Raw genomic sequence first — 19104 nt, forward strand, 5'->3', positions numbered from 1 at the left:
ATATAGGAAGGAACACATGAAAAAGAAAAGGAGGAAAGGAGAAACTATGAATGTGAATCCCATGATTACTTCTAGATTTGCAGAAAAAAAAATTTTAATGAACTGAAAAGGGAGGTTTTATATTTTACTTAAGATATATCATCACTATATTTTATAAAACAAAAACTAAAAATTTAGCTTGGTTCTGTTACATACTGATCAACAAAAAGGCAAATTTTGAGTTTCAATTCCCTATTAAAAATCCAGCCAAAAGCAAACACTGCCCTTGAAATATAATGGATTAGGGAAGTCGGAGAGATCATTGGATAAATTTGGGGCTTATCATTCTCAACAGTGCCCTTTTAAGCTTGTGGATTTCTAAGCCAATGCAGAAAATGTAACAACAGGGATTTCTCAACAGCAAGAGGCACTTTCCAAGGGAGTAAATTGTCAACTATTGCCTCTCGTGAGAAACTTAAGAGTAACCTTGATCCAATCTCAATAGTCAACCTATGTATTATCACCCAGTTGGGGCATAGTGAGTGCATTTCCTAATACAAAAATAAGATGGTATGCTATCAGAACCCACTGGATATATATATACAGAAACAAAATTTTGATAATTTTGAGGTAAACTTAGCCTAAGAATCTGAAAACATCTTTATCTTACTTCAGCTAGCCCCTAAAATCATCTATATATTTCTTGTGTAAAAAAAAAAAAAATAGGGTCCATGCCATGTATTGAAAAGGATGACTAGACGTCTAGTAATAAGATGGATCATAAAGCAGAACTGCAGTTGCAAAAGCCATTCTGTAATGGTGATCCCTAATACAGTAAAAGACGTATAATCAGGAAGACACAGGTTCAATTTAAATAGCCACTTGTTCTGCTTTACCTCCTAGAACCTTAGCTTCCTCATCTTCAAAACAGAACACTACTACAAGTCAAAGGACTCTTGCATAGTTTTGATATGATGATGCCCAAAACAGCTCTGAACACATTATCATTATTCAATACATGCACAGCCCTTCTGTGTCCTAAGCAACATTTCTGAGATAAGGCGCCAAGAGAAAAGTGACTTGAAATATCATGACATTTGTTTCATGCCACAAGTAGATGCATACTGGTCAATATAATAGTCACTCTCCTCATGTTATCCATTCAAATTTAAATTCATTTTAAGTAAAATGACATAAATCTAAAAAACAAGTTCCTCATCTAATCCCAATAACAAAAAGTGAAGTGCTCCCAAGCCACTTGTGGCAAGCAGTTATTACACATAGATAGTACAGATAAAAATCATTTCTCTATCTTAAAAGTTCTACTGGACAGAGTTGCCAAAGCCAACATTGTCCTGAAAGTGCCAAGTGTGGCTTTGCAGGCCACATAAGACTTTATCCTGATTATTCAGCTCTACAACACAAATGAACAAGCTTGGCTCCACTTCAATAAAACCTTAGTTATAAAACACAGTAACAGGCTAGATCTGACCTATAAGCCAACATGCCAAACATCACTCTAGAGTTTTCTGAGTCCAGACAACCAGTATTACCACTGTATACTATGTTTACAATTAAAGAGCCTTAAATTCACTAAAAGAAAGCAATATTGTAATGCACTTGACTGAATTCAATATTTAATATAACCAGACTTTTACAGATTATAAAAATAAAGACCTCTATACAAAGCATTGAAGTAGATGAATGTTCATGAAGTGTTAGTACTTAATGGTAATTGGTCTATCATCCCCAAGTAAGTATGCAATGCCAGTCATGACATAGCCCTAGAATTGTGAACTCATATGCCCAAAAACCTATTGAAAATGCATAGAGATCTGTTACCCAAAAAGACAACACAGAGAAGATGGAACTCTTGATCCCTGTTTTCTCCTTCAGTATAAATAAAAAGTTCAGTTGGCTATTCTCATTTCTACCTTTCTCTCACATTACACATTAAACTATCAATTAAACACATAAAAATTAGCTCCCTTATGTTAGCATAACTAATCCAATCTAAGCCTAAGCTAGCCTCCAGACAGTTAAGGTCAACACTACCTTAATTATCTAAAGAACATTAACTTCTAACATCATTCTAGGCATTTTTATACTTATTCACTTGTTTTCCAAAACTATATCATCACTCAGGTCCTCGCTCACTTCCCTTCCCCCACCAGTCTGGATCAAATATAAGCTTCACATATACTTCACATTCAATCTTTATTGCCTACAGCAAGTCTGGCATATAAACATTCAATAACTGTACGTGTGTGTACGCACATGCGCACCTGCATGTACACACATACACAAAGAAAGAGGGAGAGAGAGAAGAAGGCAGGACTGACAAGTGAATTCTTAACTTACTCTAAAGAAGAAATATTTGAAACTGTAAAAACTAGGAAAAAAACAGCTCTCCCATATTGCAGCATATATTTACAGATACGAATTCTATTTTGCAATTTACCTCTCTTCCTTTGTATGTCACCAAAGCAGCCAGTGGTTTAGCATAAAATCTGCTGTACGAAAATCCCAAGCAACCATACATACTGTTCGCTGTGAGCTTCAAAGCCTTCTGTCGGATATCATACTGCAGGCCAACAAAGACAAAAAATATACAATACCTGTAGATGTGTAAATATTACATTGGATATTTTTTTTTAGATCATAATGAGGAAAATCTCTCAATATTGGGTTGTGGTAGGATACTTAACCCTCAACCTGTTGTCCTATCCTCCTAGAAGAGAGGGTAGACACAGATCTCTAATTTCCCAAGATTTTCTTAGAGCTAGAGAATCCTTCCCTTCTGAAGCAGTCTAATGCTTCTGAATGGAGATTATCCAAAATAAACTAAGCACATACACTTGCCCACACCATACTATTCATCCTACTCCTCAATAATCAAGTGTTAAGCTGAAACTGTCTCCTAACACCTTGCAGAGAAGACTTACCTGAAGAACAAGGTCTGGATTTAAATCTTGTTGTTTCATTAGCTGTTTGACTTGTTTTCTCCGCTCTACCAGTTTCCGAATCTCTCTGGGCAAAATGCCCATATCCAAGTTTGGATCTGGCAACTCAGGGATCTGTTCTTGTTCCTCATCCTAAAAAAACATACAATAGAAACTTCAAATAAATTATGAATCCTTCCTACATGAAGAAATCAATAATACATGAGCAGTTTCAAAATGTGCTCATCTGTGGTGGTACCAATCTATAGTCCCAGTACTACGGAGGCTGAGGCAGACAGAACATCATTAAAGTCAAAGCCAGCCTGGACCACATAACATGGATTACATAGTAAATCCCTGTCTCAAAAATCAAAACCACAACAGAAACTACAAAGAATCCAAATACGAAAAAGATCTGTGTGGTCATAAACCACTGGTGCCCCTGCTTGAAATTCTATCAGCTTGTGTCACTGTCACTATTGATCATACTTGTTATTTACACATTTAAATTTAATGTAAAAGAAAAGATTTCACAAACGTAGAGCAATAGGTCTGGGAAAATTGGTTTTAACATACAAACGCTAAGATAAACTTCTAATATTAAAAAAAAAAAATAACCAGCAGCTAAATTTTCTATAGCATTTGTACAACCAAACAAAAATGCTATAAAATGTTTCACAACAATTACTATAAATGTTTTTACTGTTAAAAATAAAGAAGTTCTACAGGTCAAGACATTTCTAAAACTTAATATACATATGCACCTGTGCTTGCTCGTGCACACACACAGACACATACACCCACACACACACACACACACACATATATATATATATATTCCTTAGCATTTACTGAGTACCTTTTACCTATAAATTGCTTTGCAATCACCAGAAGAATAGCAACATTTTAGAAAGGCAATCAGCAGTCATCTTATATTAAAATTTATAGCAGGAAAAAGCAGGGAAAGCATTAGGCCTTTTTTTCTTAAGCCTCCATTAATTCTATTAACAGGCTGCAAAGAACAGCCAGACACAGTTACTCTTTGAAAGATTCAAAATTAAAAATAAACCTTTTGGCTTAAAGCATGTCAAGGCAATGCCATTTGATAACCCAGCCTTTACAAAGTACCTGATTTTATAAAGATCAATATCATAAAATGAACACCCTTACAATACTAATAAAGACCTATTGTTTTCCAATATAGAACAAGATGGTAGCGAACCTATTACAGAGAACTTCCACTGTATTTACAGCAACTAGAGAAGTCACATAGAAAGTAAATTGAGCTCTAGCCCTGTCCTCTTGTCTAGCTAACCCCTATCCCCATTCCCCTTCTCTTCTCTCTCCATGTGCTCATGGCCTCTACTCCTCTGCAAGCTCTTGCCTGCCCGCCTTCCCTCTCCCCCTCCCTCTCCCCCTCCCCCCTCTCTCTCTCTGCCTTTTTGTCTCTTACTACCCTCTCAGCTCCCCTCCCCATGCCCTGAACAAACTCTGGGATTAAAGGCATGCACCACAACTGCCCAGCATGTATAGTATTTCTTAAGATGACCTCTTGGGTCTTTCCACTCTATTATATACCTAGAACCCAAAATGAAAATTTCAAATAGGCAAGCATCAGTTGTAGAAGAAGAACAATAACTGTGACTGTGCTTGAAAAATAGCAGGACAAAGCCAAAGAATATTGTAGGAAGAGCTAAGGTGGAAGGGATAGGGAGAGGAGTAAAAAGAGGAAGAGGAAAAGGAAGAGGAGGAGCTAAGGGAGAGACAGAACGAGAGAGGGGGACATGGAGGCTGATGTTCGCTCGTCTGTGGCAGTCAAAGGCAGTTGGTATATCTAGGTTGGGTACTGGGTTACACCTCTGATTGTAAGGGCATCTTGTTATTGATCATTACTAAATATATAAGCCTTTGGATAATTTAAGCATTAGAGTCTCATTTTCTTACTGGGCCCATGTGGTTGGCGGGATGGTCTAGGCAATGCCCAGCCTTGCAGAGACAGCGTGGAAGATTGGCAGAGCCATCTCCCATGCTGATGTCTCATGGGTGGCAGGGCTGGTGTTTCTGACTGGCCGTTTCTAGCTGTGGCTCGTCGCATGTGGCCTCTGGCCACACAACATGGAGGCTGAGCTAGGCAGAGCCACTGCAGCCTAGACAGTAGCTGCAGCCTAGACAGTAGGCTTTACCAGTGGCCATTTTTTTTAAAATAATTACTACAACAGAGTATTTATCAGCAGCAGCTGCTACTTTTAGGGGTTGTTTATCCAATAATTTCTTTTTAAAATTGTCTTCTAGTCCCTCAGAGCCCCACTCTTAGCAGACAGATTTTTAGTAAATGAACCCATCCCTGTGAACAGAAGTAATGGGACCAGAGGTGATGACTAACTCAGGCAAGCCTATCAGATACTCTCTTCTGGGAATATGAATTTGGAACTGAAAAAAACAAATCAAGACATGCTGAAAGTGAAGGGTATATAAATACAGAACCTGGAGGGCAAATGGGGTTGTCCTGGAAGTAGGAAGAAAGGGAAGAAGAGGACAAGAGGGTAAAACACATAAAATGTGATTAGTAATAATCCTGTCCTATACTGAGAATTACTTAGCAATACTGAAGCTACAACTACAGATGAAACACTATGCTAAGTCAAACAAGCCATGCACATGCAAAAAAATCACAACCCGTATGATTCCAATTACGCAGACTGTCCAGAGCAGGCAACTGTACACAGTCAGAAAGATTGGTGGCTTCTGGTGAGAAAAGAAAGCTCCAATAGACAGTTCCAAATTCAAAGTCATACACATGGCCTTGATTAAGTTCAGTAGGTCACAAAACAAAAAGACATGAATGTGGAAAAGGGGGTTTGTTAGGAGAAAGGAGGTAAGAGAGGGTGAGGATGAGAGTTAACAATGCATTATATACAGCCAGGAAACTGCCAAAGAACAAATAAAAATATTTAGTTTAAAAAGAGGATTAATGGCTAAGTAGAGCTAGGACCATGAAGAAACTTGATTGAGGTGACAGCTAAACATTTTAATTTTGTGCTGCTTTGCTTTTATGGAATAATCAAGCTGAATGAAATAACGGTTGACAAACTCTAAGAAGACACTAAAAACTATCATGGCACACTATTAATAGGTTGACTGTATGGTAAGTGAACTATATACCTCTACTACAAGCTTTAACAAAGACATAGTACTATAAAGTTTTTTTTTTTTTTTTTTTTTTTTATCAGCCCTCCTTTTGGATGACTAAGAAAATACATAATTAGGGCTGGAGAGACAGTTCAGTGGGTAAAATGCTTAGTAAGCAAGCATGATGACATGAGTTTGTATCACCTGAACCTTGGAAAAGAGTAAGAACAGGGCCAGCAAAATAGTTCAGCAGGTAAGTTATTTGAGGGAGAGGAGTTGAGACAGGGATTTTCTGTGTATCCCTAGCTGTTCTGGAACTTGCTCAGCAGACCAGGCTGGTCTCTAACTCAGAGATCTGCCTGCCTCCACCTCCTAAGTGCTGGGATTAAAGGTTTGTGCCACCAGCACTGGGCTAAAAGTTCATGGTATAAAAGTCTTACAGCCAGAGTTTGATCACCAGAACACACAATGAAAAGAGGGGGTTGTTCTCTAACCTACACACACACATTTACATTGGCACACAAACAAAAATAATGACTACTTTGTAAAGCCAACATGGTGTTACACCCCTACTGCCCCAGTTGGGAGATGGGAGACTAAGGCAGATCCTAGGTGCTCACTAGCCAGCCACTCTAGCAAAAATGACAAGTTCCCGGTTCAGTGAGAGACCCTGTCTCAAAACTTAAGGTGATAGGGAAAGAGATTGTAGTCGACTCTACAAATACATATACACACAAACAGAGATGTACATACAAACATCCAATAAGAGGAAAGAGGAAAAACTATGGTACTAACCCCTTTGGCTCCTTTCCCTTTTTTAAGGAATACATTTAATATTGACTTCAAGAGCCCCTAATTGAATACAAACCTCTGTAGCTTTCTGCACCTCTGAAGCAACTCTTTGTACTGTTGTAAAACAAATGTTAAATTCCTGAATGATGGAAGGATATAAACTGTTGAAATCCAGGAGCAAAATGAACTTGTCATAAAAACCTGAAACAAAAATGCCACATAATGTCAAAAAAGTCTAAAGTGCCATCAAAATATCTCATTAGAAGTAGCATTTATAGAAATTATATACCATCCCATGCTGTAAAGCAGGAGAAATGAGAAGTCAATTATAAATCATAAAATGACTCAGATTCCACTAAAACCAAAGATAACAAAAGAAAGGGTGAAAAGACTGTTTTCCTTGGGAACCAGCAGCAACCAATCTGCCTAAGTTCAACCAAGAAAAAGATTTATGAATGTCAGTAGAGGTACGATCCACCCTCTCTTCTTGAAAAGGATGAACAGAAAGCTACTTTATTCCTCTAGGACATTCATAAAGAAACATTATTTTCACCTCAAGAAAAATCTGCCAATATAAATGTCCACTGAAACAGTAATAACTGCAAACATGCATATACCACACAATCCAACTTTTTCCTTCTACTCCTCTGTGGTAGATACTATCATGTCCTTCTCATAGAAAAGGAAACTAAGGTTAAAAGACATGAAATAGGCAGCACCTAAACCAATATCTTAACACCAAAAGTATCATTCCTCATTGCAACTAATAAAATTGCTTTTGTTAAAAAAATGTCTTCTCCTGTGTTACTTCATAAAATTCACATAAATGTGCATAGATATAACTAAACTATTGAGCTATACATACTTGGAAACTAAGGTGGTCTGAAAAATAAAGATGAACCCCTAAATATCACAAATCATCTTTCCCTTCTGGATAACAAAGAAAAGGTGCTCTCCTACTAAATTTTAATCCAATGATTATTTCTTTTAACATTGCTTTCCAAATTACCCAGCCCTGGCATGTGCAGGGCAAATACTGAGGTCACTCACACATAAAGAAGGAAAAGTAGGTACTTCTACTACATGACAAACAACCACCTGTATATTGAAGCAGGGACTAAAATAAAATTTGAGCATTTTTCTATCACTTATAAGCTAAGCAGTTTCTAAATAGCTAGAGAAAGTAATCTATATGTCTCTATATAGTCATATATATTAAAATATAAGAAGTTTAAATTTCAAGGTATATAAGTAAAGCTGTATTGACAGACAGCAAAGAATTCATACTGTATTCATGTTTGGTAAACTAGGTTTCACATGCATAAAAGATTTTAAAAAATCATTAAGAGACTAGTTTGCTTACCTCCAAGATAAAACTAAGATCTAGTTTCTTAAGTCCAGCTCTATGTGAAGTTATTACTTAATACAGTGGACCTCAATCCACGAGCCGAAACCCTTTTGCAGGGGTCGCTTAAGACCATTGGAAAACACAGATATTTACATAATGATTTTAACAGTGGCAAAATTACAGTTATGAAGTGGCAACAAAAATAATTTTATAGTTGGGGGGATACCACATAAGGAACTATATTAAAGGGTCACAACATTAGGAGGGTTGAGAACCACTGTCAATACCAGGTGCAAATCAATCTGCTATGAAGTCTTACCAACTTTGGGGTCTAAAACCAAGCCTCCAGCATAAGCTGCTTTCTTACGTCCTTTCTTGTATTTATTGATATCCCCATCAATTTCCTCATCTTCATCTCCCTGTTTCAAACAGAAAGAATTACAATACTGGTTTACAAAAATATTTACTTTAGCAGTCCTACCTATAGGGAAAGACTATTATTATTATCATAATGTGGTCATGGATGCAAATGATTACCAAGCATGGTAGTTTCTTAAGTAAATAATTGGTTTTCTGATTTCTGTATTTAAATGTCTCTGAAATCCTAGAAATTTCATTTGGGTGATAAGGATATAGGTTAGCCTGGCGCTTTCAAAACCAACCCTGGTTCCCATTACCAGTAGCACATAAAACATAAAACCAGGTGTGATGACACATACCTGTAATACCAGTACTTGGAAGGTAGAGCCAGAAGGGTTATAAGTTCAAGGGCATCCTCAGCTATATAAGAAGTTAGAGGACAGCCTGAGCTATATTAGACCATGTCTTTTTAAAATTTCATTTTGAAATCAATAGATATTAAAACTTTTTGCATTACATAACATTTGGGATTTTAAAGGAGTTTTATTAAGTTCACTACTCTAATATTCATGATATAAAAGCACTCCTCTTGTCTCAACCTCCCAAGTAGCTAGGACTCCAGTAAGTATCCTCATGTGTGGTATATTGTCATGCATGATTTATTGTCATATTTATTAGTATAGATTCCTTAAAATGAGTAAGCCCACAAAATGAAAAATCTATTTCCAAGTATTTAACGAACAGCCAACATTCAATACCTCTACAGAAGTTCAACAGATCTAAAGTAAAATTTGCTGTACCATATTCAATAATGTGCATAAAACAAACTACAAGAAACTAAGTCACATTTAACATTCAATCCAAATTCTTAGTTAACTATCAGTGCTGATAAAATAGAAAATAGAAAAAAATAGTGTTAGTTCCAAAGTCCCAGAAGCCGCTTCAGAAACCTGATTGGTGTGGTCATAACCATACTGGTAACAGGTTGTATGCCCCCAAACATGAAGTCCAAATCTGAAACTTTTTAAGTGTCAACATGAGTCTACAAGCAAAATTTAGCACATGTGACCACATGTGACAGGTGGTTAAAATATTATAAGATTACCTACAGATAATACACACATAGAAACATACATATGTACATATGTGAAACATAAATGAATTTAGTGTTTGGACACACATCCTCACCCCAAGATTTCCCATTACATATATATCAATGTTTCAAAATAAAATAAATAAATCTAAAGCACTTCCAATTCCAACCATTTTATATTAGGGATATTCAACATACATATGCATATACATATACATATACATATAGTATAAAACAAACATAAAAGCTCAAAGGTTAAAGCTACAAAGGTTTAACTAACATTTAGCTTTGGGTAAATCTGAGTGAGGGCAAATACTGTCCATATATGGCAATTCATCAAAGAAGTCTATTGAAGTCCTTGAAGACATTTCACAAATAATATTGACATTACAGAGAAAGTAGGAAAAAAAACAACCATTCAAACACAATGCAGAAAACTTGAGAGTGATCATAGGTTAGAGGGGATTATTTTAGAAGCATATGTTAAAGCAATATTTTTAAAGGCTATCTAGGTAATAAAACAAAAGGATAAGAAAGGACAAGGTACTATATAATTTTGGACCCACCAGTTTTTGCTGAGGTTTTCTGAAAATCTGCTTGTCTGGCACAATATAGTTGTTTTCATAAAATGCATGAAGCAACAAAAACTCATTTCGTTCAGATCGTCCACCCATCAGTGTCCTAGACTATTAAACAGAATTTTTAAAAACTGACCACAAAACAGTCACAAAAAGCAGCTTTGAGTCAGTTAATTTAACCATGGCACCTCCTTCAGCTACTCACAGTAACCAAGGTTGCTTTTACTAAATTATTTATTTCTAACCTTCTCTTTAAGCATTTAGGGGATAAAGGGAGCTTCAAATACTGACAATGTGGCTATTTCCTTAGTCCAAAATATATCACTCCACCAGAAACATCCAGATGTTAAAGATAAAATCCTTATGTTCACCCAAATCTCCACATACTGCACCTGGCATTCCTCCCTTTCTCCCAACCAGTTCTCCTTTTACAAAAGAAGCCCAGTTTTCAGAATTCCAATTCCTCATTTTATAAGCATGCATTTAGACTCATTATCATATAACAACTACCCCAAGCAAACACTGAATCCAACAGGAAATGCTTTTTCTCCCATTTCTAAGTTAAATTTACCATAATGTTCCCGGCGATGTTAGTGATCTGCAATGCTAATGGAAGAACATTTAGCTCACACATGATCTGCAAAATGAATCTGGCATCTTTCCAGATGTGTTCCAACAGGTACAGCAGATGAGAAGATTCACTATACAGAAAAGTAAGAATGAAACAGAATCAAGTAATTAAAAGAAACAATGACTATAATCAGAACTTAAAATATTACAAGGAATTTTTTGGTGTAACTTCAGAGCAATGGAACCTTGGCTTTGGAAACTATTTAAAATAAGGTCACTATATAATTAGAAATGCATTGACACCATCAGTCCTAGTACCCTTCTCAACAACAACAAAAAAATCCATACCATGAAATTATGTGTTAACCATAGCCAAAGATTTACCTAGTGTTAATTGTAACCTAAAACTATCTAAATCATTTTATTCATTCAATCAAGTAATTACATATTACATGCTTACTGTATATGAGGAATTCACTGGCTATAACCAAAGATACAAATTCCAGTCCTTGTGAGGGAGACAGAGTATAAAAGAGAAAAATAAATAGGTAATATTTATACAATGGTAAGTATTGAATACAAACAAAAGGACAGGAAACAAAAAAATATATATAAAGTATCAGGGGGAGAAACTGAATTTTTACTTAGAGAACAAGGGAAATGTCACTGAAAATAAAGACCAAGAAGTGATAGAGCAAGCTTTAAAGATGGGTATTTTAGGGAAGAGCATTACAAATGAAAGCACAAAGACTCAGAGTGAGGTACCAATCTAGCATTTGCAGAAACACAATGGAAGTTGATATGGCTAGATCACAGAATAATGGAGACAGCAGTAGAATAGCAGAAAATCAATAGCACAAAGACACGCTGTATACAACCTAGTAAGCTAATATATAGACTTTACTCTGAACAAAACAGTATTTATCACTAGCGAGAAATTTTGATCAGCCTTAATTTTAGCAGGATTACTCTGGTCCTATATTATGAAGAGACCTGAAAAAGGCAACAAAATTAGTACATTAGAACACACTGCTATGGCTTGGCATAGTTTGTCTCTCCTCAAACTGAGAAGTAGGATATTATCTACTATGAAGTACTATGGGCATATCAGGATAGAACCTCAGACCTTGCATGGTGTTACTAGCATCACCAGCTACCCATGAAATACTGTAAGGCTAAAAACAAAAATATGAAGGTATTTAAAGATGAAGCCTTTGAGTCTCCACGGCTGAAAACTGGTTTCTTGTAAAAGGTAGTTAGTAGATGATATAGACATACATGCAATTTTCAGACGTAATGATAAGAGATACAACAATATAACTCTTCTCGGAGGAGATCATCAAACTAGAACCTCCAGAATCATACACTAAAACAAACCTCTTTCCTTTTTATCTTAGCTAATATGTGGCACTGTGCTGTTGCCAACAAAAAATGGACTAAGACACACCAGGGAAAAAGAGTATGATGGTTTGAACTAGGGAGGCTCAGTGAAGGTTAAAGAAGTGCTAAGAGCTTTATTAAAAAGAGCTAAAAAAAAAAAAAAAAAAGTCCCTTGATGAATCTACTGTGAAGTGTCACACAGAAGACTCAAGAATGTCGAAGAGATATGGGTTAGAAGACAACTTTAAAGACTTCCAACAGTACTACTCATCTGCCATTGATACAACTATAAAAGCCTACAGAAAAAAACTAGGAGGAAACAGGAGCTTGGGTTTTTAACAATCTAGAGGTTCATATTAAATATCAGATAGGTAAATCTAAAATTTGATCTACGGTTTAAAGCAAAGACACACAGGCAGGTGGCGTTAGCCCCAATATGGAACTTATATACTGCAAATCAGATAACCTAGAGAGGAAATATAATTAAAAGAGAAGTAGCTAAAGGACTCAGGAGAAATAGGTTTTAAAAAGGAGTCAACAGGAAACAGAAACTTGTTTTAAAAATAAGTAAGCAGTGCTGGGGAGATGGCTCAGTGGTTAAGAGCACTGACTGCTCTTCCAGAGGCCCCACATTCAATTCCCAGCACCTACATGGCAGCTCACAACAATCTCTAACTCCTGTTCCAGGGGATCCAACACCCTCAGACAGACAGACATGCAGTCAAAACACCAGTGTACATAAAATAAATAAAATTTTTTAAAAAGTAATCATAGCTGGTTATAGTGGCACACACCTTTAGTCAAAGCACTGGAGAAGCAGAAGCAGGCAGATCTGAGAGTTCAAGATCCTCAAAGAAAGTTTCAGGACAAGCCGGGTGGTGGTGGCGCACGCCTTTGATCCCAGCACTTTGGAGGCAGAGGCAGGAGGATTTCTATTTCTGAGTTCGAGGCCAGCCTGGTTTACAGAGTGAGTTCCAGGACAGCCAGAACTACACAGAGAAACCCTGTCTCGAACCCCCCTCCAAAAAAAAAGAAAGTTTCAGGACAGCCAGAGCTACACAGTAAGACCATGTCTCCAAAAAAAAAAAAAAAAAAAAAAGCATGAACTTGATGAACTTGATGGCTCAGATCTTCAGATATATAATCCAATCACTCAGGATTCAAGCTCAAGGCCAACCCGAACTATAGAACAGGACTGTGTCTCCAGAAACCAAAAGAAGTACATGGTATGTCTAAATTACTTGCTTGGTTGTTATATATTCAAAATGCCCACAGTGATTCTCAAATATGAGTTAAGGATAAAAATCTAAATTCTTATTAATCTCCAAATTACAATTAGAAAACCTGAAGGAAGACAGGTAGAGGAGATAGAGGTTAACTGATTCAATTAGAATAATTAAGAAATAAACTGATTTAAAGTATAAAAGTAACGGGTATGGTGTAATTGGTATAAAGAGTTTAACTGTCTGCTCCATGACACCAGTAACTGACTGGCTAATATACCTCTAGTCTAAGGACAGTAGGGACAGTGGCACTCTATTATTGCTCACTTCAAGAAAGATGAATTCTGAAGAATCCAGAATCATACCTATACATGTTTCGTATATTTTCAGTTGGAATTACAATCCTCTCAGTTTTCAGAATCTGCTGAACAAGTTCAGACAAATGGTAGCTTTTACAATGAATCAATTCTTTTGCTGAAATTTCCACATCACATATCATTCGACCACAGGTAGCATTTCTTTCACCAAATCCACTCCGGCTCTACCAGGCAAGAACAAAAACCAAATCTCATGAAAGAACAAGTACTGAGAACAATTTGTTCTAACCTATTTTGGAGCTGCCCCTAAAATTACAATACTGAAATCTTCTTTCCACTCAGAAGCTGTGTGCTTCTAAACACCTACTATGTATCTGATGCTATTCTGGGCACTCTGTATATCGCAGTGAATAAAACAAAGCATTGCTTGGCACTGCATGCGATAGCTTTCAATGTCCTACGCAGAAAATTGGCAGTGAGCAGAAGTTAATATTTATCCTGTCTTTCCTGTAAACTGTTACAGTATAACCAAATACTGCTGGTTAATAGAGGAAAGGTAATTTTACAGACAATTATAACTAATAACTAATAAACATGGACAGAACTAGAAAAGCATTTTATAGCTTCTAATGAAATGATTGAGGCAAAAATGACCAATACATCAAATTGTTGTGTCAGTCAGTGACTTGCCTCTATGGATGATTCTACCCCTTCTTCTATAGTGTTGTTTTAACTTTGGCACTGATTATCTTTCTTGAATCCAGCATTTTATTTATAAAAGCCACTGGTACTTTTTAAAAATCAGCATTTAAATCTAAGAACAAAATCTAGTAATGAAATATAGTCCATGTTAGATGCATATTACCTTTACTTAGGCATTCCTTAAGTAATAGACCTTGGGCAGGTTTGGTAGGGTCTGAAATCATTGATGATTATTATGCAGGTTGAAAATATAGTGGAAGGGAGTTAAGTATTTCTGTTGGAGCTAAAGCTCATAGCAACTTTTATTTAGTTTTTAGACATTCTCAGAGAGATTATGTGGCTTGAGATCATTTAACTAGAAAAGCAAAGAACTGAGACTTGAGCTCAGAAACCAAGGCCTGTCTATTTTAAAGTTCATGTTCTCCTCTTTCTCTGTTCTCTCTCTCTCTTAATTCTCTCTTTAGTTGTTTTATGTTTGTTTGTTGGGTATTTTGTTTTTTTGTTCGTTTGTTTTTGGAGAGCTTCCTGGTGTTACTTACAATTTTTCTTCTTTATAGAACATCGTATATAGACAACAAATGTCTATTCAAAAAACTGTATTCCCTAGTAGCTACCCCATATCTAAAAGCCAAATAAAAAAGTCAAAATTTGAAATCATTACCCCAAGTTTTGGCATGTTAGATCTCCGCAGTCGACCTATCTTGGACCAGTAAGGAACTTTGCACTCATTAATTCTTTGCAGTAGCACTTCCAGTTCAAAACCACAAATATTATGACCCTAGTCAGAAAAAGAGGCAGCTAATCACATAATGAACACAAATTAGAGGATTTGTCTTCAAATGCACAGAATTTCGTTGCCCTTTCTTTTTCTGGTCTCTAATTGAAGACATCAAGAGCTTACCTCCGATTGGAGTCCCCTCTTCTTCAGAAATTTATTCATCAGCAGCATTCATTAGTCTTGACATTAACTAGGCTGCTAAGGAGATTGCTGGAATAAACTTTATTTTATACTAATTGATGCATGGTTTATATGGCATCTTTTAATTTACTGCTTAAGTCTTACAATGTTGGAGGTGAATGCAAATTTTAATGTCCCATACCTTTTACAGGATCAATAAAAGCATCCTTAAAAACATAAAACCTATGTTGTATAAGTTTACATAGGACTTCTGAGGAATTCTATCCAGTTTCTTTAAAAACTGAGCATGAACATTAATGAGTTGGACCTTTAATCAATGTGCTACAAAATATAAACACTAGTGAATGGTTTGATAAAGTTAAGAGCAAGAAAACAAAACTATACAACAGAAAACTTACTGAATACAACTTGATTTTTCATTTCTATAATTTCTAATTAATATCCCTGAATAATATTTTTCACATAGCTAGGTTTAAGATCAGAAATGGTTTCAAATAATTCAGATCAATATGTAGATTAATTTTGATTAAAGATACATACTACTACACAGAGTAAACAAAATCTTAGAGACAGAAAGGAGAACTAATACCCAGGGTCTGGAGAGATGGGGAAACAATGGTCTAGAGGAGCAATTCTCACCTAATGCTGCAATGCTTTACTACAGCTCCTCATGTTGTGGTGGTACCTAACCACAACATTACTTTCACTGCTACTTCATAACTGTAATTTGCCTACTGTAATGAATCCTAATGTAATTATTTTTGGAGACAGAAGTTTACCAAAGGGGTTATGACCCACAGGTTGAATTTAACATTTTAATTTTAAAATATGAAGAGCTACAGAGACAGCAACATGGTAACAATAGAGGTGATAACAGCTGTATATTATAAATGCATATAGTGCCAATGAACCTACATCTAAGAGTGGACAAGATAACTAATTTTAGGCTATAAAAAGCCTACCACTATGTGAATGAATATTTATACATATACACATACATATACATAACGATATATTTATGACAGTTTTTCTATTAATAAAAGGCCAGAAGGGCATAATGAAAACTTATTTCCCAATTATTATGGCTGGGGTCTCACACAGGATCCTATCTCTTACATCTGGGTTTGTCATAGACTTCTCTCTAATTCCCTAGGCTATGTATCCCAGACTCTGTAACATCTACTTAAGATTCAAAAAACTGTTTTGAAAGGGTGAACGCTAATAAGGGTCTACTGAATTTTCTTGGTACTTTAAAGACAAATCATGAAATACCATAAGAGTATATAGACTTCAGCAGCAATCCATACATAGGCTCTTAGGACATTAGTTAAACTACTACAGATAAGGTATCCAATAAGAAAAATGAGGCTGATGACACAGTTAACATTTCTTTTTCTCTTTTTTTTCTCTCCAGTACTGATGAGAGAACCTAGGACCTGTGCCTCGCACATGGTAAGCAAGCCCTCTAGTATGGAACAATACTCCCAGCCCCTCCATTTTTTCTCAAAAATCTACTTATCTCAAATTTGACAGCACAAAACTTTGATGTAACCAAATTGCTAATACTGCATTTGAAATATAAACACTGATAGCCTAACTTCTGCTGAAAAAAAGCAAAAAGAATATAGTTTGATTGATCCATTAACCCAGACAAAAGAAAAGGAGGAATTCAGATCAAAAAGCCACTAAACAAAGGAAGGTCAGAAGATACACAAAAGGAAAACTCTCCTTTACTACAAAGAAAAGGTACAAACCAACAGTAAGAATACAGCAAATTGTCAAGAGAAAAAAAATAAATCTCCATCCAGGAACTCTCAAAGATTAAAGAGATTCACTGAGCTCTTAAAATTAAAATATTTATTTTGTATTTGTAATTTGACCCAAATCAATCAAACCAATTAGAATTCTGAAGATACTGGCAATTTATACAAATTCACTTATTAATGTGCCACACGATACTAGCAATTTATACACATTTACTTACTAATGTGCTATTTTCTAATGTAGGTAACTGAGTTATCCTGAGCTCACTACTAATTCAAGAACTGGTTTTACACCAGGAAAAACTATCCTGCATGGACTAGAATTTTCCTTCCTACCTAAAGAAATTTCACCAAGCCACAGGTTCATTTCATTCTGAAAACATTCTTTAATACTCAAAAGTAGATAACCAATAAAAGTAAATGATTAACAAAGTTCCACCAAAAAGTGAAGAAATTAAACACTTCCCCATGACACGATCAAACATCTACTCACCACAAGAACATCAGGGTCAATTTTGTGAACTTTTGCAAGGAAAAATCCTAGCAAGGTCCTTTCTGTTGCAGCAACCTCAACCTTCATATTCTGTTAAGATTTTTAAAAAGCGTCAGTATTTTAAAATACCCAACCAGAGTTAAGATTTCTTAGGAGTAAATGTAATCATTCACTTCAAAACCAGACACAGCAATAAAATTTCTGACTCCAGGTTTTGCATAATAATAACTGCACAAACTCTCTGAGGACCTCATTCTAGTAATATACATGTAAATCAAGCAAAAATGTAAGTGCTAAGTAACATCTAGAGCAGAAATGTCCTTCCACAGAGACATGTTTACAAATCGGACACACTTTAAACCATAGAAATCGGAGTACCTTTCAAAAACATTAGCTACTTTGCTATATAACACCTGGAAGACTTTGCTATTAATTTATTTACCAAAGAAATCCCAAGGAGTCTATAAACTAATCTCAAATAACAGTATAAGAACCAATAAATGAAAACTAAAAATAAGCAGATACTGAAGAATTGCAAGTGTCTTAAATACAAATAAAGCCTATCCTCACACAGAAAATCTTTACTTGGATTAATGAATATCTATCAGGTACTCAAAACTGTTCATATTAAACCACTTTTAAAACAAAGGTTGATAGTTTCCTATAACAAACACAAGGTTTGAAAAACATCAGTTTGACTTTAAGGGAATGTTTCTAGGTCATTTTATTTGAATAAATGATTCAGGACAGATAACACATGACAATAACAAAATAGTAACCCCTTCCTATAAGATACCATTTGAAGTAATATTAAGTGAAATCTGACAAACTGCACCACTTAATTTTGTCAAGTGAGGATATTAACGAAATAAACCTCAACTGTTTCAACATTATCATTTCAAAAAGCAAACAATATGCTATTCAAAAACTATTCTTTAGAGCAAATACATTTAATTTTTATGAAGGACTCAGTTCATCATACTGCTTCCCCTGCTCTTTTTTTAAGGGCTTATGATACCAACTTCACAGACCATAATTAGAATTTAAAAAAAATATATTGATGTGTTTAGGTCAGCAAATATCAACCCTGTCATTACATGGCCCTTTAACACTCATAGTATTCTCAATCTACATGGTTTCCCTCATGTTGGGGAGGGGCTCCACCTAATATGGTCCCAAAATACATTATTACCTTGGGAAAGCTTCCATATAAGCTAACTGAAGGAAAGTTTGAATGCGTCCACGTCATAATTCTATTATCTTCAGAAACTAACTTAAGAATTATTACAGGTCTACACTTATATTCCTAATGCATTTTATCAAGTTAATGTACCAAGAATAGATTTTATTGAGTAAAATACAGCTTGCTTCTACTAGTCCATTTCATTCTCCTATTCTCTTTCCAAACAAACAGATATTTCACAGTTATAGGAAATAAGTATTTACCTTTTTCTTAATGACTTCTTTGAAAGTACATGGGAAAATACAGTCCTTTGGTTTAGACAGAACTATAAGA

The 19104-nt window shown here is 35.6% G+C and overlaps 1 protein-coding gene and 1 non-coding gene across 3 annotated transcripts in view; both read right to left on the reverse strand.

Moving 5' to 3' along the window:
- The window catches only part of Pola1 (DNA polymerase alpha 1, catalytic subunit), a 299315-nt gene that overhangs the window by 242346 nt on the left and 37865 nt on the right, over positions 1 to 19104 (reverse strand). The window contains exons 17-26 of one of the 2 annotated variants that reach the window (XM_034486071.2): positions 19035 to 19096; positions 17589 to 17678; positions 15075 to 15191; positions 13760 to 13935; positions 10793 to 10922; positions 10210 to 10329; positions 8510 to 8609; positions 6919 to 7043; positions 2925 to 3074; positions 2441 to 2563 (exon numbers count right to left, since the gene is read on the reverse strand). In XM_034486071.2, the coding sequence (XP_034341962.1) occupies positions 2441 to 2563; positions 2925 to 3074; positions 6919 to 7043; positions 8510 to 8609; positions 10210 to 10329; positions 10793 to 10922; positions 13760 to 13935; positions 15075 to 15191; positions 17589 to 17678; positions 19035 to 19096 (1193 nt within the window). The remainder of the gene's footprint in view (positions 1 to 2440; positions 2564 to 2924; positions 3075 to 6918; positions 7044 to 8509; positions 8610 to 10209; positions 10330 to 10792; positions 10923 to 13759; positions 13936 to 15074; positions 15192 to 17588; positions 17679 to 19034; positions 19097 to 19104) is intronic. The other variant, XM_076918524.1, reaches the window with a different exon arrangement.
- On the reverse strand, positions 7296 to 7426 carry LOC117695597 (small Cajal body-specific RNA 24). Its single transcript, XR_004604649.1, has one exon.

This window comes from Arvicanthis niloticus, chromosome X, assembly GCF_011762505.2.
Source record: "Arvicanthis niloticus isolate mArvNil1 chromosome X, mArvNil1.pat.X, whole genome shotgun sequence".
In the NCBI taxonomy this organism is placed as follows: Eukaryota; Metazoa; Chordata; class Mammalia; order Rodentia; family Muridae; genus Arvicanthis; species Arvicanthis niloticus.